The sequence below is a fragment of the Dermacentor albipictus genome, chromosome 2 (genome assembly GCF_038994185.2).
Source record: "Dermacentor albipictus isolate Rhodes 1998 colony chromosome 2, USDA_Dalb.pri_finalv2, whole genome shotgun sequence".
Taxonomy (NCBI): domain Eukaryota; kingdom Metazoa; phylum Arthropoda; class Arachnida; order Ixodida; family Ixodidae; genus Dermacentor; species Dermacentor albipictus.
The window spans coordinates 23,143,577-23,166,236 of NC_091822.1; the positions used below are offsets into that span (position 1 = coordinate 23,143,577).

General features: G+C 46.3%; 2 protein-coding genes across 9 annotated transcripts in view; one reads left to right on the forward strand and one right to left on the reverse strand.

The window, feature by feature from the left end:
- Positions 1-5,272, reverse strand: part of LOC135897938 (testis-specific serine/threonine-protein kinase 1-like) — a 330,453-nt gene extending 325,181 nt beyond the window's left edge. For 5 of the 8 annotated variants that reach the window (XM_070533514.1, XM_070533515.1, XM_065426643.2 and 2 more), the window contains exon 1: positions 5,067-5,272. In XM_070533514.1, coding sequence (XP_070389615.1) covers positions 5,067-5,245 — 179 coding nt within the window. In that variant the 5' untranslated portion in view covers positions 5,246-5,272. Of the gene's footprint in view, positions 1-3,086; positions 3,200-5,066 lie in introns of all 8 variants that reach the window. The other 3 variants (XM_065426647.1, XM_065426645.1, XM_065426644.1) reach the window with 1 other exon arrangement.
- A 7,818-nt stretch (positions 5,273-13,090) lies between these two features.
- Positions 13,091-22,660, forward strand: part of LOC135897937 (solute carrier family 22 member 16-like) — a 46,256-nt gene continuing 36,686 nt past the window's right edge. The window contains exon 1 of the mRNA XM_065426641.2: positions 13,091-14,484. Coding sequence (XP_065282713.1) covers positions 13,510-14,484 — 975 coding nt within the window. The 5' untranslated portion in view covers positions 13,091-13,509. The remainder of the gene's footprint in view (positions 14,485-22,660) is intronic.

Sequence of the window (22,660 nt, forward strand, 5' to 3'; positions counted from 1 at the left end):
GGCAGCGAGGCACTGGAAGTAGTAAGGGAATACATCTACTTACGGCAGTTAGTAACTGCGGATCCGGATCATGAGACAGAAATAATCAGAAGAATAAGAATGGGCTGGGGAGCGTTTGGCAGGCATTCTCAGATCATGAACAGGAGGTTGCCATTATCCCTCAAGAGGAAAGTGTATAATAGCTGCGTCTTACCAGTACTCACCTACGGGGCAGAAACCTGGAGGCTTACGAAAAAGGTTCTACTCAAATTGAGGACGACGCAACGAGCTATGGAAAGAAGAATGATAGGTGTAACGTTAAGGGATAAGAAAAGAGCAGATTGGGTGAGGGAACAAATGCGAGTTAATGACATCTTAGTTGAAATCAAGAAAAAGAAATGGGCATGGGCAGGACATGTAATGAGGAGGGAGGATAACCTACGGTCATTTAGGGTTACAGACTAAATTCCAAGGGAACGGAAGCGTAGCAGGGGGTGGCAGAAAGTTACGTGGGCGGATGACATTAAGACGTTTGCAGGGACAACATGGCCACAATTAGTACATGACCGGGGTAGTTCAGGAAATATGGGAGAGGCCTTTGCCCTGCAGTGGGCGTAACTAGGCTGATGAGGATGATGATGTCAGCTGTCTTACGCTTGTTTATTAACTGCGAAAGTTCTGCCAGTTCTATTCTAGCTGTAGGGTTAGAGGCTTTCATACATTGGCGTTTTTTGATCAGATCTTTCGTCTCCTGTGATAGTTTACTGGTATACGGCCTAACGGAGTTGCCACCGACTTCCATTGCACACTCCTTAATGATGCCCACAAGATTGTCGTTCATTGCTTCAACACTAAGGTCCTCTTCCTGAGTTAAAGCCGAATACCTGTTCTGTAGCTTGATCTGGAATTCCTCTATTTTCCCTCTTACCGCTAACTCATTGATCGGCTTCTTATGTACCAGTTTCTTCCGTTCCGTCCTCAAGTCTAGGCTAACTCGAGTTCTTACCATCCTGTGGTCACTGCAGCGCACCTTGCCGAGCACGTCCACATCTTGTATGATGCCAGGGTTAGCGCAGAGTATGAAGTCTATTTCATTTCTAGTCTCGCCATTCGGGCTCCTCCACGTCCACTTTCGGCTATGCCGCTTGCGGAAGAAGGTATTCATTATCCTCATATTATTTTGTTCCGCAAACTCTACTAATAACTCTCCCCTGCTATTCCAAGTGCCTATGCCATATTCCCCCACTGCCTTGTCTCCAGCCTGCTTCTTGCCTACCTTGGCAATAAAGTCGCCCATTAGTATAGTGTATTTAGTTTTCACTCTACCCATCGCCGATTCCAGGTCTTCATAGAAGTTTTCGACTTCCTGGTCATCATGACTGGATGTAGGGGCGTAAACCTGTACATTCTTAATTTTGTACCTCTTATTAAGTTTCACAACAAGACCTGCCACCCTTTCGTTAATGCTATAGAATTCCTGTATGTTCCCAGCTATATTCTTATTAATCGGGAGTCCGACTCCTAGTTCTCTTCTCTCCGCTATGCCCCGGTAGCACAGGACGTGCCCGCTTTTTAACACTGTATATGCTTCTTTTGGACTCCTAACTTCACTGAGCCCTATTATATCCCAGTTACTGCCCTCTAATTCCTCCAATAGCACTGCTAGACTCGCCTCACTAGATAACGTTCTAACGTTAAACGTTGCCAGGTTCATATTCCAATGGCGGCCTGTGCGGCTATGTTTACAACTGTACACGGCAGTGTTCAGAGTACTGTGGAGCCAACTACAGAATTCATTGAAAATGTTCAACGACACTCCAAATCGTGCGTTTGCCACCGCTACCGACCGCATGGTTCAAGACAAAGTCCTTTGTGACTTTGTGGCATCAGCTTCACCACCGCTTCATTCAACTCGGCTAGTGTTTTACCTTCAAGAAGCATTGGAAATTGCTCAAGAAGAGGAACGCACCGATAAAATAATGCGGCAACTCGGCGTTGTCTAAGTAGACGCCGTCTCACAACGTCAGCAGCCACAAAGTGGCGGACACGACCAGTGTCGTTCTCGCGAGACCTTCAAGATGTGCTCTCCTTCCCCGCCCGACTTCAGTTCAAGATGGTGCTTACCTTCATCTCCAGACGTCATTCCAAGCTGGTGGTCTTTCCCGTCTTGTTCCAGTCGAAGATGGCGGCTACCCTCCCCGCTTAGCTTCACTTCAAGATGGTGGCCAACGGACCGGCATTCACCCCCACCCCCTCCCCGAACGGGCCGAGACAGCGGACGCTGAGAGCGAGGAGGCCGGCCTCCCCTTCGGGGAATGAAGCAACCAGGCGTCTCGTTTACCTCAGCGCCGCCGGCTCGGCCCGGCGGCTGCTTCCGCTGCGGCTCGCTGCACCATTGGGCGAATTTGCCGGGTTGTCCTACCCACCACAAATTCTGCCAGAAGTGTGGCAATAAGGACCATTTCTTCCAACTGTGCCATTTATGGCATATTACAAATGAACCAGTCAAGCAGCTGGAAACGCAATACAATACTACTATAAAGACAGCGACCATTCTAGACATTGAGGACGATGTCGGCGCCCTATCGCTTATCCGCGTTCCCGTACAGGTGAGCAAAGGGACTCTAATAAACTCTAACTCTACAGTTGATGGTTGACATCAGAGTGGTTATGTCGCTGATGAATCTTCAGGACCACAAGAGGCACTTTTCACATATCCGCCTACTTCAATCGCATTTAGGCATCTAGAACTACTTGGAGCAAGTGGTGAAGAACGTCGAAGTTTTCAACGCCACTGTCAAATTTCAAGACAAGTCAGCTTCAGTGAACTTTCTTGTGAATAAACTCGGTTCGTCATTTCTTGAAATAATAGCGATTAAAGCATTGGACGTAGTGATCGATGGAGCGACATTTTCGTGAGTACAATCCTCAGCTTCACCACCGGACTTCGACATTGGTTCCCGCTAGACGGAATATCATCCGACTTTACTGAACCTATGCGGTTTTGTGTACTTTGACGGTGCTCCGCAGGTCAACGCCTATTCGTTTCACCACCAGCGAGAGTGAACCAGTATGGAGGGTTACAACTGTCTACCTTGGGGACTTACATAATCTGACTTTGGAGCTGTGCCATGTCTGAAGTTTCGTACAACTTCAAGGCCAGGGAGCGTCATCCGAGGTAAAGCGTCACAACGGCAAGTCCACGGGAAACCCAGGTGAACTGTAAAAGACGGGTCATTTTGCGTGTTGAGCGCACTACTGCGAGGTTTTTCTATAGTCGCACGCATGCTAAGGCATATATACTCCTCTTGCGAATTCTTTTGTACAACAGTCACATACAGTAGTCATTCAGATATTCCTTCAGTGAATTCCGCATTTCAGTGTTCTTCTGATTCGCGACTGCGTTGTTACACAGCTCATAAAGTAGCTCAAATAAATATTTCATATTAGGCCGCAAGGCAAAAGAGCCAGGCACGGTAACTTATACTGACTGACGTACCCAGTCAAAATGCTCCGTTAGCAGCGTCGACTGCTGAACACTTCATAGGATCTGAGGATTCCATTCAGGCACCAGTTCTACGCCCGGCTGTGGTGCCCAGCTAACGTGAAGTTAGTGGTTCAGTGCAGGCACCTTCACAATGAATGAATAATGTGCCCCGTCCACATGCTTTCTCAGAAACACCTAACGCTCGTCTCTGAGCATTCGTTTTCATTTGCAGTTCTTCATACGTTTTTGCGCCCAGCTGCGCCTGAGGAGCGCGTCAGTGAATCTTCGAATTCTTTGGATCTTCTTCGCCTTCAGAGCCGTCTGACGGGCGTTTTATTGAGCTAGAAAGGTAAATTGCCAAGTCTTTATCTCTGCCCCCAGTTTTGTCTAGTGGGTGCTTAGCTGAGCAGCAAAGCACAATAGTAACTTCGGAGCCATTGCTGGCACCTATAGAGGAAAGGCAACTTCATGCACCACAATTGCCTCGGTGGTCAAACAGGCGGTGTGAAAAAACGCGCTGAAAATTTTGTTTCATGATTATGTTTCTTGTGTTCATATTTCCCATTATTACTTGCATTTCCATGTGGCATCCCTGCACAGGTCTTCAGGTTTTTTGTTCGCTGTTGTGCTGTCCATTCTGTTCATTTCTTTCTGTTGTACGTGCTTTTGTTTGCGTAGAAAAAAATCGAGTGCTCTATTTTGATGCTTTTTGTTCTGCTAGGGGGAGAGGGTTGGGTATTACAATGCCAGAGTAATGTATACCATTAACTAATGTATTAGAATGTTGCTTCCCCTGCCTTCTATACAAGAAAAGAATTACTTGCTATTGTATAATGAGCACCCTTAACAAACGTATAACGTTGCTTCTTCTCTTAATTGTATCCCAAAACGTGGGATGGTGTTACATCAGAGTTTCGGTTTCGAGACCGAAACTTATTCGCCCGCAGGGGGTGCTGTGATAGCGACGCTGAGCCTATTTAAGGCACTGTGCTCTGAATAAACTCACTCTCTCAGCCCCCGTCCTCGTGTGCCTCCGTGCCTCCGTCAGGCCGCTGTCCCGGCATGCCCAACGTGCCCACGTGGTGATCATGGCGGCGACGCCGACATCACACTTGCTACGTATAGCTGTCCACTAATTTGCTATCGCAAGCAATGTTTCGTCTCGCGGGAGAGGCTGCAACTTTTTTTTTACCCTCTTTTACTTTGCGGGGGGTAGGCGCAGGTGCGTACGTGATGTTACAGCCCGCTGTTATGCGCTCGCGAACACGAGAACATCTCCAGCGATTGTCGCTTCAGAATGACTTTTCAGGCTGCCACATTCGATGTATGCCGCTGTTCGCGAGCACGAGAGAAGCGGCAGTTAGCTAATGCCAGGCAACGAGAAACGGACTCGTCCTTGCGTCAACAATATTACGTGCAGCATTTCACGCCCCTTCGACATGGCAAATATATGGCTATCATACATAGTGTTATCGCAACGTTCCGATGACCGAGCATGCACGAGAAAAAGAATCGCACCAGGGCTGCGTTCTGTCACACATATGATAAGCGATCGTAAAAGTCTATAGATATCGGGAGCAGTGAAAGAAATGTGTCTTACTTGACCGTAGAGTAGGACCCGGAGCCGAGTGTTTTGCCTACACTGTATCCACGCCGCTCGAGCAGATCCCTGGAGTGTTCTGCCTCTTCCGGCTTCTCTTCCTGGATCTCTTCAGGCTGCTCATTGCTTTTCTTTGGTTTCTCCTTTTTGGGGTAAGCGCTTTCCATCGATTTGTCCATGACCGCTCGTCTTCTCTTCTGTTTCGTCTTCTTCGTCCCCTCCTCACATGCCTAAGGTAAACTCAGCGCAGGATTGGTTAAGTATCGGGTAGTTTTAGTTAATGATGTTTTCTGCTTTCATTTCTTTTCCATTTAAGCCTAAATGAGTTTTACTTGCAGCGATACATCTGGACAGCCTCACTAAAACCTGATGAAGCACCTTTGGAGACCTTTCTTCGTAGCAGCGGGGACATTCGCGTCCTGCTAGTGGCCTCGGGTAATGGATCTTTCAGATTCGATAACCCCAAAGCAACTAAAGAACAACTTCTTACCGCTACTCATCAGCAGCAGAGTATGTCTGGCAGGGCGGTCGCAGTCGCCGGACCATGCTTCCACAGCGGACCTACGCAAGTGCTCGTCATTTGCCTCTGTGCCGCTGAGTTTGCTTACACCACCGCATCTTGCCTGCACCCAAGGACCCGTGCGCGGACTTGACTTTCAGATAATCCCACCTGAAACCCTGGAGAAGCTCGGCATTGCCAGAGTTGTAGCAGTCGTAGCTTTGAACGCACTGGGTCGGCACTGAGTCGGTTATTGCAACATTTGCCGATACGTCGTGCCCATCAGAAATCAGTGTGACCTCTCATCTCCTGGCTTTAACCTCTTGCTTCACGTCTCCTACAATGCTGTAATTACTCGAGATTCGGTCATAGTGATGATGGGTGCAAGTATAGGTTGCACTGTTGCACATGCGGTGAGGGCCGCTGTAATCGACTAATATCGACTTAATTGCCCTAGGGTGAGAATTCGTGCCCCTATGAATCTGCAGACACAGCGGACTATTCAAATTGGGCTGTTCGTGTGCCAGAGACGCAAGGGCTAGACGTCATAGGCAAGAGGCGGTGCTCTAAAAGAGACTCTAAGATATCTGCCAAGGAGAGGACCTGCGGGTATGGTTGACTTACCGCACGTCAAGCTTCTTTTACGGATGCGACCTTCGCGCAGAAAATTGAAGCCGCAGTTGGCAAGGCGATCAGAAACGCGATAGGCAGGTTAGTCCCCGGCCTGTCCGAATGTTTATGCCAGCTAATGAGTGCTCAGATTTAGCTACCGATTCGGAAGAAGTAGGAAATATTAACAACCGCAGTTAGTTTCCCTCTGATGACAGCGATGAGATAGCTAAATCTTTTGCGAGTTCTCACCAAAATCATACGTTGGACTTGCGCATCTCTACTGTTGTTAAAGTCGATGCTCGAGCTCAAAAACAGAACTGGTCTTTATTACACAGCTTCTTCCTTGTCCCCTAATATGTCGTCAAGGCGGATGCTTTGGAGAAGGTTGTTGCTAGTGCAATATTATCTTTATCATGATATCCCTAAAAGTATCGCAGTGGAACTGTCGTTAAATTTTTGCGGCTTCCACAGATTTGTCGTGCCTCACTGTTCAGTAAAATCAAAATATAACCGTATTACAAGGAATTTGGTAAGCGATCGAAAAACGTTCGTCTCAACAGTTATCGCTCTATAAGGTCAAGTCGGTTTGCAAGAGGTAGTCAATTACTGACATTACTGTCAACAACAATGTACAACAAAATAAAGATACCAGTGAAACTTCTGTCTCCTAAATTCTAGTAATAGCATTAAGTCTACCGTTATGTCGTTTATTTTTTATAGCAAACGTATACTATACTTCAGGGTTTCACGACACATGGCCCTCTTCATAGTGCAATTTCTACAAGCGCTATAACGTGATATTGGCGGGTGACTTGAACTCCCATATCTGGCATTGGGTTTACAGTTCCGTGCGTCACTCGACCGGGGCATTGGTAACAGGAGAATAATCTCTTATGTGAAATTTCAGGACATCCTACTTTGTTAGAGGTTTATCTGCCTCTACTCTACATCTGTATTGGTGAGGTTCCGATCTTTGCGTATCTTCTCGGTCGACTGTCGACTACGCGTAAAATAGTAACCATAGTACGGTCATTTTTGAGACTCTAGACCCGGTAACATTCCCAGTGTCTCCAGTGCGAACGTACGTAAATTATAGCAAGTTCCGAGGTAGCTTGCGGTAGTCATTGGCTACTCTATCTGAAGCAAATTCTAATCTAAAAGCAGGAAGAATTTGCTTTTTCCTAAATGATTCCCCTAGTAATGCTAAATTTGATGTTTACTCATTAATGATAAGTCGTCTCTACACTTCTGGAATGATCACTGCTGGCGGGATTATAGTTGAAGAAAAGCCAGTCGAAAAAAAAAGATTACGTAACGAATGCCACAAAAAGTGGTACAGGTACATTTGGACGTACTGTGTCGAATGCACAATATGAATATGCCATAAAGCATTTTGATTTTCTTTCCTAACGCAATCACATACGTGTTCTATTCTGCCTTCTTAGATATAAGAAAATGACAACCTTGCCGGTAAACAAGAAATCTACCGGTTTATCTCCACAAGACATCACGTATTCACTGGAAGTTGTTGCTTAAGGGCTGGAGCATTGATTTTCTTTCAATGTTCTTCCCCCTACGTTGATTTCTCTTATTGATGAGGATTTTACTGAGATATAGGAGGGTGAATTGTCAATTGTGTTACGGAAACTTCCGACGGTGGCTCCGGACAGTGATGGAATCACTTCGGTTATGTTAAATATTTTGTATAAACAGTGACAAGAAGATCTACTGAACATCGTAAATTATATTGTCAGAGGGTCTTCGATTCCACCATCGTAGAAAATTGCAAAGAATGAGCGTTACCTAAAAAATCCGGGAGATGGTTATACCTTAGACAACATACCGCCAATTGCCGTAGCAACACATTTTGTAAAGTTGATAAAAACAACGTTACATGTTCGTGTCATGAACTTTATTATTAAGATAGTGGTTGTTAGCCCACATTCAGTGTGTTTCAGGCGAGGGTGCTCAGTATGGCAGCAACATATTGACCTTGAAAGTCGCATACATTGCGACATTGGTTACACTTGATCTCAAGTGTAACAAAGCCATAAAATAGCGTTAAACAGGGAGTATTGGTAAGCCGGCAGTGAGAACTTCAGACCTCCAAATGTTTACAGGCATCGACTACTCAATTTTTAAGTGCAGATTATTGTGTTGCTTTCAGAACGGCTTCTCATCGTGTGCATAAAAGCAAGTCAAAAGTTCCACAAGGGACAGTGCAGTGTAATTATTATTTAATATTTGACTCAGTTGCATCCCACCCCAAAAGCACGTGCATATTTACGTTTGTAGGGATGATATAGCAATCTTCTCATCGGGACATTCACACACTTTATGGAAATCTGCAAAGGTATTTATGCGTTCTAGAAGGCTGGCTTAGCATGATTCATCTGACTCTAAACTTGAACAAGTGTTCATTGCTCCTGTTTTTTTGTGTAGGACATTGTGCATATATCTGTCTCCTACAAGCTCGATGCGATTCCACAACTAGATGCTGTCACATATATTGGCATTGTATATGACAGCTCTCTTTCGCGGCGTAGTCACATATTGCAGCATAGGACGTTCAAACGGCTGGATTATTGCGTCGACTCAGCAACAGTTGATCAGGGACGCGCATGGCCACCTTGTTATCAATATACCTTATGTATGTACGCCCTGTCCGGGAATTTTGGTGTGCTATACTCTGTGGCGCTTGTTCAAAAGCTTCGCCCCCTTGTTCATGCGAAAAATTAGGCATAAAGACTGTGCATAGGGCTACCCAATTTTTTACCAAATGCTATGTTCCAAAGAAGAAAGAATTGCTTCTTTTATAAATCTTGTACTTTTGTGTAGTATACCTGCCCTAAAACATTTTTAAGCGCATTCCAATCATCAATAATAGATTGCCAAACAGTGTTGATTTCTAAGCCTAGTAAGTTTTTCGATGTACAGATTAGTTCACTGATAGAGGGAACACGCGAGCGCGTGGTTCCGCGCAGTGCCACTCACGGGAAGCGGCGAAAACCAAGCGCATGCGCGAAACATCGCAGGGACGCCGCCCGTAGTCTGCTGCCCCCCACGTGCGCGCGGCTTGGGTGACCACACGTCTCGAGCGGCGGCCACGATCTAAAGGAGCAAGGTTGATCTTTACTTGATGTGGATGTAAAAGCATAGACATTATCCAGCTTTCAAAACATTATGAGTGACATGAAGGGCGGTTTTTATGGAGTAAGCTTTGCGTTGGGACGTTATCGCCACGACAGATCGAATCACGTTCACCTCGTGCACAGAGCATGGCTATTGGCTCAACGAAACGAATGACACCGCACTTTGTTTCCCTCACTGTTGTGCGTGGGATAATTCACTGATGCCTGGCTACGACGCGCTCAGTCTGTTGAGTGACTGGAAAATACTACCATCGGTGGATCAGGAAACGTGAACATGCATATATTGTCATTCAAAAACATCGCTCCTTTATTCGAAAACGATAGTGAGGGTGTGATACTAACGTATATGAGCAAATGTATACCGGATTATTTGCAGTTACTGACGGTGTTGTGAATGTGTTTCGACCGCGGAATGCTCGCGCGAGACGCAGCACAGCGTCGTTCTTTCGTGGGTTCAAAAATACAGTTCTCCGAAACATAGTTCTGCCGTTTTGCCTGTGATTATTCGCATTCTACGCAACCGCAATTGAAGCGAGCGCACTTATGGGCTTTCTACGTCTCACGGATGGCAGTGCACGGAATTGAATGTTTCTCCCTGAAGCCGATCCCACTGGCGGCGGATGGCTGCCGCAGGGCGGCCGCGCGCTAGCAGAGCGACGGACCCGGTTGGTAGCCAACGGCATGCGCCGCCTGCGCCGCTCGCTTTCCCCCGCGTACCGTGGCTGGCGCTGCGCGGAGCCACGCGACGTGTACCGACCTGTACATCGGCTTCGATCACGCGCACGTCAAGTTAACCTTCTACGAGCTCTTCTCGATCGGCTACCTGCGAAAGGAAAAATTCTGTTGCGCGCGCTTCTCTTCACGTGCAATTTGACCATACTTTAAAAAAGGAGAAGGGTTGAAATCAGCGCCAGTTAGTACATAGTTGAAGAAAAAGAACCAGTCACAAAAGACAAGAGGAGGGGTTTACACCACAATGACTCGACTATAAACTGAGCTTTATTAGGAATCGCATAATCCCAGCACGGCCAGCAGAGCATGCGTAACAACAGCATCACTAATCACAGGGCATGAAATGAGAAGATATCGCATCCATCGTGACCGACCTCAATAAGCAAATTCTTTTTCAAGTAATAGCGCCGAGGTTGTAATAATGCAGCCGTCACCTAATGAACTGATGTAGAGGGCTTCCAGGATTTTTCGCTCTTCTTTGCCCTTGCCCCTACCAAGAATATTTACATTGCTGAACATTTATTGCAATGGCGAGGCACGTTTGCACCATCATTTGGCCCCAGGGATGTGTGGTGCCCACGCAGGTGCCACTAATACACCGACCGGTTCGGCCTATGTAAACTCTCGCATGTGAGAGGGAACTTATACACAACCTGTGTGACACATGCCGTGAAGCGGTTTTCATGCAGCGTTGTGCAAGCTTCGTTTCTTGCCCTGCCTCTACAAATCGAGGAAGGGCAATCGAGAAATCGAGAAGTCCCTTGGTCTCGATCTGCATATCATAATTATTTTTACTCGCATGTCCACCCACTCCTGCCATAGCCCGAACGGGCTGCAGTATGCATAAATAAATAAAATAAATTAGATGCAGCTGGACCCCGAAATTTGCTGTCCTCGAAAGATTTTTTTTTTCTTTTTTTACACAGGGCAGCAAATAGTTTAAAGCAGATTCCCGGCAGGCGCAGGCAAACTCTCCCGATGCTTTCCACACCTCCTCAAAATTCTCGCAGGCTGAGAGATAAATGGAAACATGTTAACAGAATAACTACAGGGTATCACGGAGCAGCCGTGGCAGCATTACGTGAAAACACTGCAACAGAGGAATGTATCAGGCTAGCCGCGACTCGTTGCTCTTGGGCTACGTACAGCACAGAAAATATGTTGCCCCACCGCTTTGTTTCCGTTTGTGTGTGTCGTACAAATCGCAGCAAGAGTAAAGAAACAGGATTGGTTTCCGCCGTCTTTGTCATGTTTTTCACAGACCTGACCTTTTCTTAACTTGGTGTATAATATCTCGAACACCTTATATGTTTTAGAAGCTCTATTCTCTTTATTACAATGCTGTTGGAGATAACACAGTTATGAACATCAGACTTAGATACAAGTTTAACCGGTCCCTACTTTTCTTGAAAGTGAACGAAATTGGCTGAGTACATCCGTTCCAAGAGGCATAACGTTCATGCATACATAAGAGAGATTATATGACTTTTATATGCTCATACTTAACTTCTGCCAAACGTGGCCTCCGAGCACGAAAGTAAAAGGAGAACTTTCAACACGCTCAATTGGTTATTGTTAGTTTTCTTGCGACATAAAAGAATAAGGATTAGTAAATATTAAACATCGCGGCAGGTCTAACGCACCTTGCGGAAATCTGCATAGAGCGAAAATGCTTGCTGAAGCCTGCGTTCATTTTCACACTATGGCAATGTCAGCGCACGGTCGTACCGAAGGCCTAAGCACAGCCCTCCCGCATCTGCTGTCACGCACCCGTGCCAATTCAGCATTGTGACGCGCTCGACGATCATCTCAAAACTGTACTTGTTGTCAGGGCAAGTGCGATTCTGCCATACAGAGCTTATCCTGAGCTGCCACACTCACTCGCCGTATTAGATGAACTTGCATGTTTGAAGTGTCAATTTTTGCTATTTTTTTTTCTTTATTGATGAGGGTGTGCGTGTTTAAGGAAAGCCACTTGAACCGAAATATCACACTCGATGCAAATGCACTGCGGGCTAAGTTGCGGGCTAATGGTTGGAGTATCGGGCTGCTGTCTTGGGGGACAGAGGCTCGATCCTACCATGGAGAACCTAAGTCACTTCCTTTGAAGCTATTAGCAGCTACACCCAAGAAAATCCGCGAGGATTTGCAGATTGGTTAGCCTTAAAAAGAGCACCATGAAAGACACTGCGCGCAAATAACGTTAAGCGTAACAAGTTCTTGACACAACTAGACTGTTTTCTCGTTATGTGAAAGTTCCAAGACGCGAAAATTGCAAGCAACCCTTCAAATTATTCGTTATCTTGCACTCTAGTAGCTGTCACTGGAGAGAAGTACACCAAAAGAACAATATTTATTAAAACAGCCCCTTCGGTAATAGTCTTTATTTTAGACCAGCTGTCACCCTCGTGCACGAAAGACCACAAGTGCTACAAGTAAATTTCTTACAGCTTCCTAGATTGACAGGCACGTTAACAGTCATGTGTTATTCTGTCAATTAGATGAAACGGCATGAAATATGAGAGCACCGCTCGTGGTACTGTGACCTGAAACTTCATTATAAATGGTTGCTTTAAACTATTACACTGACACACATGAATTTTGCGAAGTACTGATATTTGAAAGCTCAAGATTCAATTCAATTGAATTAAATATTAACTTTGTTCAAACAACCAAAACTGGTATGCGACAACTTCTGGATAGAATTTCAATGGGTGTGATGACTGTTGGAAATCGGTAAAAAATGTTCTCATCTGTCGGTCTTTCCACCCGCTTCTTCATAGTTCGCTAGCTTCCCTGCTGATACTTTGCTTTATGTTTGTCCGACAGTAAGACGTCCATCGTCATGCAACTAGGGGCGCTACAGTAGCGCTCTTCAGCATTTCCGTTTCCTGTGGGAAATATGCCCCAAGTAACTACATCAGAGAAATTGGCAGCTTCAGGGTCTTGCCCAACAACTTTCGAGTTCTTATTGTGATGGGCTTAACACAGCTAGCATTAGCGCCGAGTCTTTCGTCTAAAATGCTAGTGTATTTTAAAAATACATCTCAATTTCTAGCACGTGTGTAGAATGAATGCCTGTATGGTATAAGCAATACTGAGGAAATCTTTCCTATTAATAATAAATTTCGAACGAATTTTTTTTAAACACACAGTAGTAATAACTCTGTGGAACTGTTCAATTAAGACTGTTGGTAGAGCTCCTATGATACATATTCTAATGCGCGTTTCTGAATGCAACGCGCGCAACAAGATTCTCTCGAACAGAAGTCATTGTATATCCGAGCCGTTCCACGAAAGGAATCCGAAGGTGTCCGCTTCGCTGCCGCCGAACAAAAGGCCTGCCTTTGGACGAAGGTGCAATCGCAATTGCGAATTTGTTTAGTGACGCTTTCCTTAAAGGCCTTTACAAAAGCACGCGCTGAGTGCAAGAGTTGCCTAAGGCAAAATGCTAAAGAAGAAAAGTGGTGCCCGAATGCTGCATCGGCGTCCTGCAGCCACCGCTGTTCACTCGCACAGACGAAGCGACATGTCGGCCTGCGCCATCCCCGAGTGGCGTCTGGCGCCGATGCAACGGCTGCTCGCCTTCCTGGTGGCCTGCAGCAACTTCTTCCTGGCGCTCAACACAGTTGGATCGGCATTCGTCTTGCCCGGGGGTTTGTCCTTCCGATGTGGAAACAACTCGTCGGACGATCCCTGCGAAGTCCTGCGGCGGGGTGGCTGCAACCGGGTGGAGTTTGAGTATTCGGTCGTATACGGTGCCCACACGGCGGTGAACGAGTTTCAGCTGGTATGCGACCGGCGCTGGTTGGCAGCTTCGTGCCAGTGCCTGGCGATGGTGGGACTGGCGCTGGGCGCGCTCGCTTTCGGCCGCGTCGCCGACCGATGCGGTCGGCGCGTCGCGCTCCTCTGGGGCGCCGGAGTGCACGCCGCCGGTAGCCTGGCCGCGGCGGCCGCTCCCAGCGCCGCCGTGTACGCATTCGCCCGGCTGGTCACCTCGCTGGGCGCCGCGTCGGCGCCCTCCCTGGACGTGCTGCTGGTAGAGTCGCTGGTGCCGGCGCTGCGCTGCGCGGACAGCGCGGCCGTCTCGCTCGGCTTCTCGCTGGGCGCCATCTGCGCCGCCTGGCTCACCCCGACGCTGTCCACGTGGCGCAGCTTACATGCACTCATGCTCGTCTATGCGGCCATCGTGTTCGCCTGCACGGGCCTGCTGCCAGAGTCGCCCCGCTGGCTGCTGAGCCACGGGCGCCTCGAGGATGCCCGCGCCGCTGTTCGCCGCACGGCTCGCTTCAACGGGCTGCCCCGTGGAAAGGTGCAGCTGCTCGTGCAAGGACTGGGCTGCGAGGAAGGCGTTGCGGCTCCGCAACAGCACGTCTTCCAGTCGTGGAAACTGCGTTCCTACACAATCTTCATGTGGTTTCACGTAAGCCTCAATGGGCCACTCTTCGGCCAGTCCCTTTGTTGGCCTCCTATAAGCGCAAAACATACTAAAACAACAAATCTTCTACAAGAACAGTGTACATACACGAAAAGAAACTGCACACGTGTGGAAAAGGTCACTTTTGTTAGGCAAGCGATTGAAATTCAAAAGTTCGCACTGTCGTCAAGAATACAAATAGAACGCGATGTTCGAGTTCACAGCGTTTAAATAGCTCCGTTTAGGTCGACGTTTTACGGCTCAAGCTGCAATAAACGTGTTGCCATACCTTGATTCGAGGCCCCATTTTTTATAATTCGCGTGCTTATCGGCACTTTGTTCCTATACCTGTAAACCTGCTTTCCGCTTTGGATTAATCCATTTGAGGCTAGTTGAAATTGACATGTCCACTGCTTGCTTGCGCCCTTGCTTAAGTAAGTGCTGTGAAACAAGTCAGAGCTGAAGTTTAGCGATGACACTTATCGAAATTTAGTTATCTTACAGGCACGCGATGAAACTCTGCGAAGTTTAAAACACGGCTCTGAAGAGCTCACGAAGAAGAAAAACGAAGACAGTAGTGTATGTAGAATGGTAGTCAACGTGCGTGGTAGTCAACGTGAGTGGTAATCAACGTGAGTGGCAAGTGGCGGCAGGTCCACCAGTCTATGAGCTGTCTCATCGCTCGAAGAAAGTCGCCCACTAAGCATGTAACTTGTCTTCTCGTGAGGCAGCAAACTTGCTACGATTTTCTCAGCAGTAAGAGCATGGGCAGTATCCTGGAGCGAGGTGCTAGCAAAGTGGTTTGCAAGGTTTCGAAAGTGGCAAAGTTGGAAGTTTGCGCTTGTCTTTGTCGCCTTTTTGTGTCCTGTGTCCACTCTTGCCCTACTCACTCCAGCATGGAATACCAACTACCCGAGTCTCACTCCTCGCTTCGGCAAAGTAAAACTTTACATGCTGGTTATTGCTTGCAAATGCAAAGTGGAATGGCTTCCACTAATTTCCTGCGAACCAGTAGACTGTGCTATGGCTTTTACTTTGAAGACTTGTAAAAAAACCTGCAAACTTTACTGGAATTACGTTACTACAGACTACAGGTGAATTATCTGCCCAGGCGAACATCACTTGTCTCAAAAACCGCAACGATCTTTTCAGTAATTCCTGATTTCCTTCATGAACTTCTTAGTTAGAAACTTAACGGCACAATCTTTTATATTGGCGCAAGAAATTTACAAGTTGAAGGAAATCATCATAAAAACTATAGTTAGAGCTTTCTGAATTTTAAGATGACCATGTAGAACGAAATAACTGGAGTAAAGCTGTGCATTAAGTTTTCCTCATTACACACTCAGCTGGGTTTACCATCAAACCTGTTTGTGGCGTAAACGTGAGCTGAAATAAAACTACCGGTGCAATTTTCTTTTCGCAAGAGCTAATTCAGTTGGCAGTTTCCACAACTTGCCATTGGACGCATAGTCAATTCAGCAGCACGCTCCTAGACTGCTGTTAGGTTCTTTTCGTTTTGTTTTTCGTTATTCTCCATTTTTTAACGCGTCTTGACCCACCCTTCCATAATGTGCTCTAGGAATCTGCACAATTCTAAAGCGAGTTGTCAGAGGAGTATCTTCAATGGAGAAAATGAATTGAAAAGAAAACGTAGGCGAGCAGCCATTGCCATGTTATCTTCGTCACACTCACTCAAACTTATCTCAGTTGATTGTCATGTCATTTCTGTCATGATTCCGTCGTAAGAGAGCCGTTTCCATCACCATCGTCTTCACATTGTCCTCGTCATATGCGGTCTACGAGAACGGGTCGACGATAACTTAGGCCACCATGATCAAACACTTTTATTGATGTCATCAGCAGACGCCGGATATTCAGGCGATGAACGTTCGGATTCCAAGTGCCTAAAACGGGGATCAAGTTAAGCCTCACTTTAAGCACCGTTGCGGTCCAAGCAGGCTCTACAAATTCTTTTTAGAACATCAACTTCTCTTACGTATTTCATTCTTTTTATTTATTTCATTATTGTTTTCAGAGAAACAGCCTAAAAGGGGACCGAGGCTAAAGACGACAGAGCACCTGACAAGGGCCCCGACCCCCTTTCACAATATACACTGACAAAATGCAACAACAAAGTTCAGTCTGACAAACCTCATAGGCTCAGACCGTAATCAATATTAAAAGGGGACTAGTCACTGCTGGGATATGAAGACATCGCAGCAAATAATTGGCACAAAATATTAACTAACGCAACATAATATCTGCAACATAGATACAGAGCACAGCAATTCAGTTACCAGCCAGCACGTTCAACACCGTCATTCATTGCCATGACACTCATCACAAAAACCAAGACACAAAAACCAAGCACAATTTCGCAGCTGCGTATCAAAATTGCAGTAGCTGAGAAGGCCATGGCAAGGGAGAACAAAGCGCACTTTTTGAGGTAATTTACAGTAATGAAAACACTTCACAAGAAACTTCCTAGAGTATTTCTTAAATATATGTGCTCCTTTATTAATGTCTACCTGCATATCTTTTTTGTTCAGAGCATTGGTTATTTCAAAAGGTAATGCTTGCCTACCGTAGTTGGTTCTAACTTGCAGCATATTTCGTTTTGGGTTTCGGCTACAGTATGAACTTGAGCTGGGCACTGTGGAAATATGTAACTTGTATTTATGAATCCATTGAAATTGCTTAAAGAAGTACAGCTGTTCAGCCTTCAACATCTTATATTTGGTAAATAACTGCTATGTTCTGATGACTGCTTGTTGCCTTTAAAATCTTCCAGTATGCGCAATATTTGCTCTTGTAATGCATTAAGTTTCTAGTAGTTAGTAGTTGTTGTTGTTCCCCAAGTCAAGATTCCATAGCTCATTCTAGAGTAATCCAGTGAGTAGTGTAGTGCCTGCTTTAAATGTTTGGGTATTAGATGGTGTACTTTGTAAATGCAACCAATGGTTCGAGACAGGCTTGGTTTTAGTTGAAAAAAGCGAGTATTCCATGAGAGGTTGGGGCAAAAGAGACACCTAAAGCTCTTCTTCAGTAACCTGTACCAGCAAGCGTCCTTCAAACCTAATGTTAACCGGGTAGCTGTCACGTTTATGAATTGGCTTAAAATGACGTTATTTATTTATTTATTTATTTATTTATTTATTTATTTATTTATTTATTTACTTACTTATACTTAAGCGATTTCTATGAAGCCATGTAGATAAGCTTAATAATTAGTGATTAACAGAGGTCTCTAAACATTGCACGGTTTCTCCGATGAAGAAAAACACTAGTATAGTCCGCATATATTAATAATGGCGTGGATGTATGTATTGCTACATTATCACTTATATGGTGACAGTAAGTGTGGCGCTGCGCTGCTTCAACACATCATCCCAGTTCTCTTCTGCTATATAGTTATAAAACGTAATCAAGGTTTCATCAGTTATTGCTCGATACAAATTTTTTTCTTGAAGAAAAACCTTATTTTTCTCAGAAGAAAAGACCAAGCAGAACACTCGCAAATGATCGCCGATATCATATGTGAGAACGCCGGCCGTAACATTTGTAGCATTCATGTTGGTGGCACACACGTCAAGACACGTCGCAGTAGGTACTGTGACTCTGGTCGGCACTGATATCAAATTACAACAGGCATAGGAATGTAGTACGATATGAAAGGGTCTCTTGCACATGGACTATCTCATTTGGTGTCTATATTGACGTCACCAAGAAGCATAAATGATTTTGTTACAGTCTGTAAAGTGCAAAGAGCACTGTCGATGAAGTCGATAAACTCCATCGATTTGCATGCGGGCGGTCTGTATATTGCTCCAACAGTGACGTTCGACAGTTTGACAAAGAGGCTTTCAATATCTTGATCGCATCGACAAGTAGTCAGGTCGCTCAGCACTTATTACTGTACGCTTTCCTTTACAACAACTGCTATGCCACCGTGTGTTACCCTAGTTTCTGTTAATACTATTAAAAAAACTTAATGTTCAGGAACTGATGAAGTATTTCAAGGCTGTGCACTTTGTTTTTTATGCTTAGCATGTTTATATGTATGTCATAAAATTGCATTTTATTTAACCTGTGCTATTGGTTAAAAGTTTGGCAAATAATCCGACCTTCCATCATTTTTCTGAAGCCTATCGAGCAGGTGCACCATTATCGTTAGTTTATGTTCTCCAGATCAGACTGTCTAGGAATCCTGATAGCATCGGTTCCCTCGTCTCTTCGAGCAAGGATTCTCCCTCCCGAGCACCACAACAACTTCCATCCTACAGACTTTTTCTTGGCGATCGCAGCCCCCAGAAGCCTTTTGTTTAAAATGTTGAAATGTTTATTCACATATACCGGAGAAGCTTCTCCTCCGTAGTGAAGGTCTTTCGTAGTGATCCTTTGTTTCTTCCCTTTTTGCAGGATTGCATTTCGCTTGGTACGCTGGACAAAATGAACCACTATGTATTTATCATCTGAGTTGTATACAGGGACGCGGTGACAAACGTCAATATCTGTGTCTATGAGTGGCTCACTCAAGAAGCCGCCAGTTTTCTTAACGACCTCTGTAGCATCTCCTTCTACTGGCACACCTTTGTTTTCTAGATTGTTAGATCGATGATGCTTTTCCAGCTCTTCAACTATGTTGCTCAATTCGCGATTCTCAGCTGTAAGTTATTCATTTCTTTTCATTAACCCGTGAGATTCTTTTCGCAGTTCCTTGAACTCTTTCTTAATATCATTTGCACGGTCACATGTGTCACTGCAGAATCTAACACTTTCCTTCATAGCCGAGGTCAGCTCGAAGTTGGCGCTTCAAGTCATCGAGGCCCTTTAAAAAATCTTTGGCGTCCTTAGTCATAACTAGGTCGAAAGTGGTCAAATAAGCCAAGTGTGGTAAGGAAACAAGGACAGCACGCAGTAGGCTCTCGTTCAAAGGGAAACAAGGGCAACACTGATGGCGCACGGTGTGTTCGGCAGCAGTGCAAGGATATTAAAGACTTGTTTGAGGATAGCAAGTAGCCTCACCTGCAGTGTAACAGGAAGAAGAGCAAGTCCGTGTTCCCTGTGCACTGTCGCCGAACTGTAGAGGCAGCTGGCTGTCATCCTCCTTAAGGACGCTGGCGGGGCACCGCTGTCGTAGCCAACTTCTCTATGGAACACGCCTGCGCCCAATAGCCACTCGAACGACGCCTGAAGATGATGAGATAGCAGCCGTCTTTACCGGACGAATCGGCCCTTCACAGCATTTCATCCGTGGCAGGGACTGCAGTGTAACAGGAAAACGTTTAAGCGCGCTATAACGTAAAACTATTCCAAACTTTCCCATTTCATTTCTGCAATCAGCCAGCCGCGATTGGTTAAAAAACTTTTTTGGACCACCCCCACTTCACCGGTCTGTGACGCGAAGTCACGAAAAGCGCGATAGCTCCCCATCTGACATGACATGTACACACTGATTATGCATAATGTGACCGAACAAAAGGAAAATAGTTATTTCTAATTCGATGCCTTTTCGCCATTAGCCCTCGACCATTGGTCAAACGTTTTCGGGCTGCACCCATTTCGCGTGCCTCTCACGCGACGTCAGAAAACCGCAAAAACATACCGCGTCAAAGTGACACATACGCATTACAGATGCATTAATATGCCGAACAAAACTGAATTTTCTTCTGAATAGGCGCCGGCTGCCCCATTCCGAAAAGAATAACGATGGCTGCCGCCGATAGCTCCGAACTGGATACTCGCCCCTTCCGCGTGCAATATTTTATTTGCGTGCAATAAAACTTTTTGCGTGGCCGCGTAACGTTCTCGAGAACGTTCGGCACGTTTACGACCTCGTTCTGCCAACTATTCCTTGCTTAGGATCCGTTTTAGCTCCATTCTTAAGCTTTCGTTGCATGCCGCCGCGATTTTCGGCCAGCCACCGCAAGCAAAGTAAGTGAAAACGGATCAATCGCAGACGCCGGCACCATCCTCTTCATTCGGTTATCAATTGTCAGTGCACTTCCTCGATCCCATCGAATCCCTCTCCACTTGAGCATGCCCCTAGGCTCTTGTGGGCCAATTAGATAAGAGGAGCCGCTCAGTGCAGGCAATGCTATTCGTTTTTCAAGCAAACAAAAGTGACCTCTTATGAACTGAGGGGAGCATTTGATTGGTTTCTTCAGGCAACCCTGCGGGTGGCCGCGCGGTGCTTGCGTCGGCGGTTACGCAACTTTTACGTCAAGAGATTGAAAAAAAAAACATTTTGGAATGGTTTTAGGTTATACGGCCCTAAGTCTGTGTTCCCGCTGAACTGTCGCCGTACGCCAGCTGCAATGTAAAATACACTTGGTTACTGCCAAATTAGCCACAGGCTTTTCCGGTTGACATTTGTGGCAATGGGTGACTGCACCGTGCAGGCAGTACACGTTTGTGCGTCCGGTTTTCCGGTAAAACATCCAGTCCGCCTGATATTGCGTTTAGCCTGGAGTTGATGTTCGCCTTGATGTCGGTCAGCGAAACGTGAAGGTGTGGGTGTCGCGAAGTCACATTGCAGTAGAAAAGGCTGTGACGCTTATTGCAATGGCTCAAATATTTATTAAGATAATATAGGCAAGCGATAGAATGGAAACTATCTACACAGACAACAGACAACGAGCCAAAGTTACAATAATGTTACAATTTTGATCTTCGTTGTCTTAGCTGAATCTCCATCGAATCTCCCTCCAACGCCCCTGCTCGTACCAAGAAGCATCACCGACAGGCCCCTCCCCCCATCGTTTGTCCAATACCACTGCGGTGCCCGCAGTGTGCACAAAACAGGGCTTCAGAGTGACACTGTGCGGAGTTTGAGTACGTCAATGCCGTTGCCACAAATTCTTTGCAGTACAATGGTTCCCTTGTATCACAACCTCGCAAGACAAAGCACCCCCCCCCCCCCCACCCCAACGAAAACACTTCCACGCACGCTGGGTCATCTGGTCTGTTTGCGGAATGTCTCGGCATGGGTGCGGTCCAGCGGCGAGGGATTACATTTAAGCCGCGGCACTACTTCCGCCAACCGAAAGGTGAAAACTGTGACTCACAGTCAACCCGTTTACGCGCTACTCGTCAGCCTCGGCTCCCCCACCTCCTGAAGGCTATAACTCTCCTATGTCGTCGTGGCGTCAAACCACGTGTCTTTTCTGAACACACCGCGTGACCGTTACATGTAGCCGCCCGCGCAAACAACGCTGAACAGCACTCCTGCTTTACCCGAATACTGCACGTGCTTTCTCTATATTGTGGTTGTAGTAACCCTTCGGCGTGAAGGGACGGCCCCACATGCGTAAATGCTGGTAGCGATGCCATATCGAAAGGCCTATGCGCTGCAGCTACTCCGCTCGAATGTTGCGTTGCAGAGGGACATGTCGCAGCTTGATATGCCGCCGAATCCTAGATTTGCCGCCAACAACGTAAGAACGAGGATCTACGGCACTCGCAATAAGAACGCTCAAGGTCAGGACTGACCACGCTGCGTGCGTCAACAAAGAGAAAGTGAAAGAGTTAAAACTTTTATTGCAAATAAATAAAATAAGGTGCGATGGTAGAGGCCCCTATTCTATGGCCCCACTGATATGAGCGGCTCGCTAGGCTTGGTCCAGAAGAGCCAATTGGCTCTCCCGACCCTCGTGCGCAAGCCATGCCTTCCACTGCCTATTCCACATTAGTGGAAGTTGGTGTAATATGGGGCTCTCCATGGGCGGAGGCCTCCTGGAGCACTCCCATTTGATGTGCTTTAGTGTGGGTGTGTCTGCACCACGGGCACTCGTCAATGAACTTCGTGAGGTGTATTCGGTGTAGGCGGTGCAGGTTGTGTATGTATTCGTCTGAATTCGACGCCAGTCTTTCTCCTGTTGCTGTTTAAATTTGAGTGAGGTTGTGCAAAATGTCTCCACTCCTGTTATTGCTATGAGAAGATAAAAACCAATAAAAAGTAATAATCAACGCCTTGCGCTGACACATAGGGTTGGAAACCGAACATCTTGGAGGGGAACATGTTGTTTAGTTATATGTGGTAAGAGATCCAGACGACCACAACCTTTTCAAAGAGTTTCCCTGCGCACGACATTAGGGAGATGGGACGAAGGTTGCTGATGTTACGGGGCTTGTCCGGTTTCGAAATGAGGATTACTTTGGCTTCCTTCCATTCTTTTGG